This window comes from Lithobates pipiens, unplaced genomic scaffold (genome assembly GCF_037356315.1).
Source record: "Lithobates pipiens isolate NorthernLeopardFrog02 unplaced genomic scaffold, aLitPip1_a1.2 Scaffold_22, whole genome shotgun sequence".
Classification (NCBI taxonomy): domain Eukaryota; kingdom Metazoa; phylum Chordata; class Amphibia; order Anura; family Ranidae; genus Lithobates; species Lithobates pipiens.
The window spans coordinates 152,830,740-152,837,628 of NW_027507784.1; the positions used below are offsets into that span (position 1 = coordinate 152,830,740).

General features: G+C 37.3%; 1 protein-coding gene across 1 annotated transcript; it reads left to right on the forward strand.

Moving 5' to 3' along the window:
- Positions 1-1,577: 1,577 nt before the first annotated feature.
- Positions 1,578-6,556, forward strand: LOC143924266 (gamma-crystallin 2). The gene is made up of 3 exons (XM_077448473.1): positions 1,578-1,726; positions 1,913-2,155; positions 6,217-6,556. Exons 1-3 carry the CDS (start codon positions 1,718-1,720, stop codon positions 6,490-6,492), a joined length of 528 nt encoding a protein of 175 aa, XP_077304599.1. The 5' UTR covers positions 1,578-1,717; the 3' UTR covers positions 6,493-6,556.
- Positions 6,557-6,889: the final 333 nt, after the last annotated feature.

Genomic DNA, 6,889 nt, shown 5'->3' on the forward strand with positions numbered 1-6,889 from the left:
GGGCACTGATGAAGCAACATTGATGAGGAGGCACTGATGAGGCTGCACTGATAGGCAGCACTGATAGATGGCACTGATGGGCATTGAAAGGTGGTACTGATGGGCACTGATAGGTGGCATTGAATGGAACTGATAGGTGGCATTATTGGCAGCACTGATGGGCACTGATTGGCAACCCTGGTGGGCACTGATTGGCAGCACTGGAGGGTACTGTTGGGACTGCACAGAGAGTCAGGGCACTGATAATCAGTGCCCTGATTATCACTGTAGATGTCCCTTTCACACAAGTTGGTTATTGGCTCTCTTCTCCTCTCCTCACACTGTCAGCATGAGGAGGGGAATGGCAATAACCGGCTTGTGTTTAAATCGTAATCAGCTGTCAATGGACACAGCTGATCACGTGGTAAAGGGTCGCTGTGATTGACTCTTTACTCTGCTCTATGATCAGCTGTGTTCACTCTGTAGCTGTCTTTCAGCTATAGCGGGATGGGAAGTGGCTAAACTGTTATGCTCAAAATCTGCTCCATTAGATATTTTAAATTCTCCATGCAGTCTAAAGCCCCATACACACTATCAGATTTTATGCTGATTTTTGTCTTCAGATTTACCAAAACCATGTAGTGCAAGGGCCTTCCTGATTGCATACACATTGAAACTCCTAAGGTTTGATCTCATATTATATGGTTTTGGTAAATCTGAAGGAAAAAATCAGCAGAAAATCTTATAGTGTGTATGGGGTTTAAGAAGACTAAACAGTACAATAACCCATAGGTAATTTTTTACTCTAACCACTATTTCAGGCTACTGACATATACACAAACCAATAACACATGACTTTTATAAGAAGGGCAGAGGCTTCTTTCACATGCAGGCTATAATCACAAGCCTGGCATACAAGAGACAAGATGGCAATACCCAAAAGTGAAATAAGTGGGTCTTTGAGGACAGAATTTTTGATTGTGAAAACAGCAAAATGTTTACAAATGTAATGCTGAACTCCGGGCACAAAAACATTCATTGCTCCTATGAACCAGTTTCTGTACATATTGAAAAAATAGATTTAGGTTGCTTTAAAATAGAATACTCTTTCATAGAATAAATGGAAATACATTTGCGTAACTGTTTATTGTATGGCTATATGTTTCATATTATTGGAAGGAAGTATGTTTTATGATCTGTCCAAACATTTAAAGAGGCCAGTGTTTAGGATACCAATAGTTTTTTTTTCACTAGTCAAAAAAGTCCCATGAGAGTCCAAAACCAAACATTGTACATCACTTTCTATCACATTCCAGATTTAAAAATATAGAGCTGGCAGCTATAGATTTTATTGGATACTGAAGGCATATTATAACTGTCACCCATTAAAAAATATCTTAATTGCAATATATTTATTAGCATAGCCAATATAATTAAATCAAACCATTACATTTTGTGCTACAACAAATATGCTTTTATCAGCAACCCTATAGTCCAAAAATCTCTAGAAAATGATCACACAGAGTACAGTTCAAAAAATAAGAGCACCTATAAAGCATATTGGACATCAAAGGTTCCCCTGAGAATAGAAATAGAGCTCTTGTGACATTTTCCCTTACTGGACAGAAAATGTTCTCTTTTGTTACAATTCTGCAGATCGAGCATGGGTTCTGATGTATATAAGAGCTACTAGACTCTGCACTGGGTACTGGGAAACTGCATCCACAGTCTAACTAAAATGGGAAAGGTAAAAGACAATGCTATAGCTTAATTATATTTCAAATAATGATCACAGTTAAACCATTTTCACTAATTTACACTAGTGAATTTTAAATGAGAAGCTTGCAATATAGTAATAGTTACTATATTTCTAAGATTTTTTTGCAAAAGTATTATTCATTTATAACCATGAAAGTGACAATTTGTATTGCAGATCATCTTCTACGAGGACAGGAACTTTCAGGGCCGCTGCTATGAATGCAGTGGTGACTGTGCTGATCTCCACTCTTACTTCAGTCGCTGTAATTCCATCAAAGTTGATAGCGGCTGTTGGATGCTGTATGAGCGCCCCAACTTCCTGGGCCACCAGTATTTTCTAAAGAAGGGAGAATATCCCGACTACCAGCAATGGATGGGCTTCAGCGACTCAGTCAGGTCTTGCAAAGTTATTCCACAGGTGAGTCTTATGTTTTTTGCACATATAATACCTCATATGTAAGTGCCCATTTGCAGATGATTCTATTACTCAGAATAATAGGTCAGTGTAATATTTGTATCCTTAGTGTATATGAAAGATACCTCGGAATTATTGATTACCAGTATAAATGGTTCTCTTACTTCCTACACAGTAGGGAGACTTAATTTATAATCTTGTCACTTTTGCATTCTAGAAACTAACAGGATTTGAGAATCATATAATTAATAATAACAGTGTAATGTGTTTAACCAAATAACGGAAACAGAACTATTCTTTAATTGCCTAACTTTCACTGGAAAAATTCCAAGCTCAAATGGGCTGGAAATATTTTGCTCTGGATGGTTCTCTTTTCTTGTACAAATAAATTAGTCCTAATGTGGTCAATTTAAAACTGTAGTGAGTATTGAGGTTGCCATTACTGATTTCCCTGGCTGTCATTCTGCAACAATGGCTTTCAGTACTTTATAAATCACTGACTTGGAAGCAGACTAGGTGTTCTGATTTTACATAGATTTTTTTATGATCTGTGGGATTGTTCCAAGTCTTAGTCTCAGAGACAGCAAGGCAGATTCCTTTTTTGAAGGTCAGCAATGGCAGCATCTATATTTCTAACACTACATTCTTCCTTTAAAGCAGTGGTTCTCAACCCTGTCCTCAAGTACCCCCAACAGACCATGTTTTGGAAATTTCTCTAAGATAAAATAGCTGTCCAAAATACCAAGCCATTGGCCCTGATTTAAAGTACATGTGCAAGATAAAGCAAATCCTGCAAACATGCCCTGTTGGGGCTACTTGAAGACAGAGTTGAGAACAACTGCTTTAAAGGATATCACCATTCATCACTTCACAGATACTTTAGTTTTGGGTAGAGCAACCACTGACATGATAGGACTTTATACGTAAGACATTTGTGTATTATTTCCAAGCCTACACTTGCCACAAAAAGGTGTCTAATTTGTCCTGTTATATTTTCCAGTTATGATACTAAAAATTACCCATCACCTTATGTTAATGTCCTCTTGCTTTAGTATGTCTATTCCATGTGTGGAAGGTCAGAACCAGGAAATATAGCAGGATGATAAGGTAGTTGGATTAGCCAGATGAGATAAAATGTCAGTGGAGAATTCAATTTAATGGTCTTCAACTGAAATGCCAGTTTTGCCCCTTTAAGGACCTAAAATGTTAGTTGCATTTGTTAGTTTACTTGCCTTAAAAATGCAATGCAATATTAACTGGTGACTATTTTTTGTAACATATATCATTATATTTTTATATCATAATTTATATTTATTGATTAAAGCTAAACTCCAGCCAGAATTAATATAACATTAATAGCATGTATTTGCCTTTTTATTTAGTAAAAATGCTCTGTGTTTATCCAGTCCATTTTGCTAGTATATTTGGTCCACCAAGCAGGTCCCAATTTACTGGGCTTGATTTAGTAAAGGCAAATAGACTGTGCACTTTGCAAAATGCAGTTGTACTTTTCAAGTGAAGTTGCTCCAGAGCTTAGTAAATGAAGTAAATTAATATTGAATCACATGCAAGGAAAATAAAAAAAAATGCTTGTACATGATTGAATGATGGAAATCAGCAGAGCTTCTGCTCATTTACTAAGTTGTGAAGCAACTGCACTTTGCAAAATGTACAGTCTATTTGCCTTTTGCAAATTAACCCCATTGTGTCTTGTTTGCTTGACCAAGCACTGCTATGAAATGGCTCCTGATTGTGTTTCCTCCTTGTTGTGTTCTACAGAAGGAGAAGTACCACACTTCCTTCTGTGTGTGGGTAGAATCGCAAAACAGTAACTGGTCATGAGTTACCCACAATCACTGATTGGCAGATATAGAGTATTAAGCAAAATGTGTGTGGGTGCTTACATTTTCCCAAAGAATGCGCCCAAGGTCCACCCATATACACACCTATTATGCTCTATATTTCCTATTAAAACATGGAGAATGTAGTGCTTAGTTCCCGTTAAATGTGACATGCAGCTCCGGCATACCTTCTCCCATTCATAGGGAATAATGTATGTAGTTTAAAAATTAGGCCTTAGATATTTAAAAAAAAATCACATTCGTTTTTATTGAGCATAAGGAGATGAATTTAGGAATACAATGAGGACAGAATCCCACGTTTCAATTTTAGTATTTTTTTTTAACACACATATAACTAGGGACCGTGTTCATTACAAAAAAACTTGTCATAATAGAAAAAAATTAACATATTGCTTGCTTTTGAAAATGCCGATTCCCTGACTGCCTCTGGCTATCATACTTTCTAAGGGACTGACCCAAAACAAGCATGCTGTTAAGGAAAGTCAGGAGTTCTTATCTGCACATTTTCGGGGTCAGTCATTCGGAATGTGCCTTGTAGAAGGAGATGTCAGCAGCCTTTAGTGGGCAGTCCACTTTCAGATAAATGTGGTCTCTGCGGTGGATTCACCGCGAGATCACTTTTATTGGTGGCTGGAGAAGGCCTCTCCTGCTGCACTCCAGTGCCCTCCGCCGCTTACCGGAGCCGTGGGTAGAGGTGGAGGCGATCAGGTCCTCTCCCTGGCTTGGTATGGAGATGAGTCAGGGGAAGATGGCCCTCACCAATCTCCATACCATTGCAGGGCAGAAGCCCATAGCTCTTAAAAATACATTTTTCTTTATTGCGTTTTAGTGTAAATATGCAATCTGAGGTCTTTTTGACCCCCAATCTCATATTTAAGAGGTCCTGTCATGCTTTTTTTCTATTACAAGATATGTATACATTCCTTGTAATAGGAATAAAAGTGACACATTTAAAAAAAAAAAAGAACAGTGTAAAAATAAAAATTTAAAGGTAAAATAGATAAGAAAAAAATGTTTTAAACGCGACCCGTCCCGTCGAGCTCGCGTGCAGAAGCGAGCGCAAATGTGAGCAGTGCCCGCACATATGAAAAGCACACATGTAAAGTATCGCAGTGATCGTTAGATCGAGAGCAATAATTCTAGGCCTAGACCTCCTCTGTAACTCAAAATATGCAACCTGTAGGATTTTTTTAAATGTTGCCTATGGAGATTTTTAAGGGTAAAAATTTGTCGCCATTCCAGGAGCGGGCGCAATTTTAAAGTGTGACAAGTTGGGTATAAATTTACTTGGTGTAACATTATCTTTCACAATATAAAACAATTGGGCTAACTTTACTGTTGTCTTACTTTTTTATTGAAAAAGAGTGTATTTTTTTTTTTTTAAAACGTGCACTTGTAAGCCCTTGTACATACGGTTGGACATTCCGACAAAAAAATCCGTCAGATTTTGTCCGAAACTGGTGTTACATACACACGGTCGGACAAAGTTGTCGGAAAATTCAATTGTTCATAATGTGATGACGTTATTTAGTTACAACGGGATTACGTTCAGGCTAGTAGCCAATAGCTTTGGTCTAGGGATTTGATCGATCGGATCATGTTGTCGGAAAATTTTTATATCCAGCTCTCAAACTTTGTTAGTCGGACATCCCGAAGGAAAAAGTCAGATGAAGCCCACACGCGGTCGGATTATCCGACAACACGGTCCGATCGGACATTTTCCGTCGGAATATCCGACTGTGTGTACAAGGCTAAGACTGCTGCGCAAAAACAGTGTGACAGAAAGTATTGCAACAATCACCATTTTATTCTCTAGGGTGTTAGAAAAAAATATATATGTTTGGGGGTAGGAATTTCCTAGCAAAAAAATGTTTTTTAACTTGTAAACACCAAATCTCAGAAAGAGGCTCGGTCCTTAAGTGGTTAAGAACAAGTGAACGTGTTCCCTAAATACCAAATAGTTATTGTTAAGTTCAGGTCCATTTTAAAAGGAGTTTCCCATAAAAAGGGTTAAACTCTGTTTCAGGAAAGGAAGCTAATTAGTGCAAAATAGCATTCAACTTGCTAACATCCCCTTTTAAGCACATGCACATGATTTGTTTGCAGTTACTTGGGTTACATTTTTACCATGAAGGTCATCATTTCTCTGTATCACATATTTAAATTCCATTGTACTAATTTAAATTCAATTTTATTATTTAGCAAAAAGGTCCCCACAAAATGAGGATCTATGAGAAAGAGGAACTAAAAGGCCAAATGCTGGAGGTCTTGGAAGATTGTCCATCCGTCTTTGAGCTCTTTAAAAACCATGACATCAATTCCTGCAACGTTCTTGAAGGTCATTGGATTTTCTATGAGCAGCCCAACTATCGTGGAAGGCAATATTTCCTGAAACCCGGAGAATACAGGCGATTTAGCGACTGGGGATCCCTCAATGCTAGAGTAAGCTCCTTCAGGAGAATCTTGGATTCATGCTAAATTCCTGATAATGATCAGGGGAATATGTTCTTCCTGACAAAATAAAATAAATATATGCAACTGACTAAGTTCACAGTGTGTGCCATTGTTTCACTTGCCTAACAGTGTGGTATAATTGAATATCATATTAAATAATATAAACATTTTACCTAAAAATACACTCACCTTAAATGATCACGTTGCCCTAAATTAGGGAAAGGTAATTGAATTATTGGTGCTACATAAAAGATATACACTGTATATAAACAGAGCGAGAGAGATAGATAGATAGATAGATAGATAGATAGATAGATAGATAGATAGATAGATAGATAGATAGATAGATAGATAGATAGATGGGGGGGGGGGATTAAACAAATAATAGTATAGGCATTAATACATAATATCTATATTAATA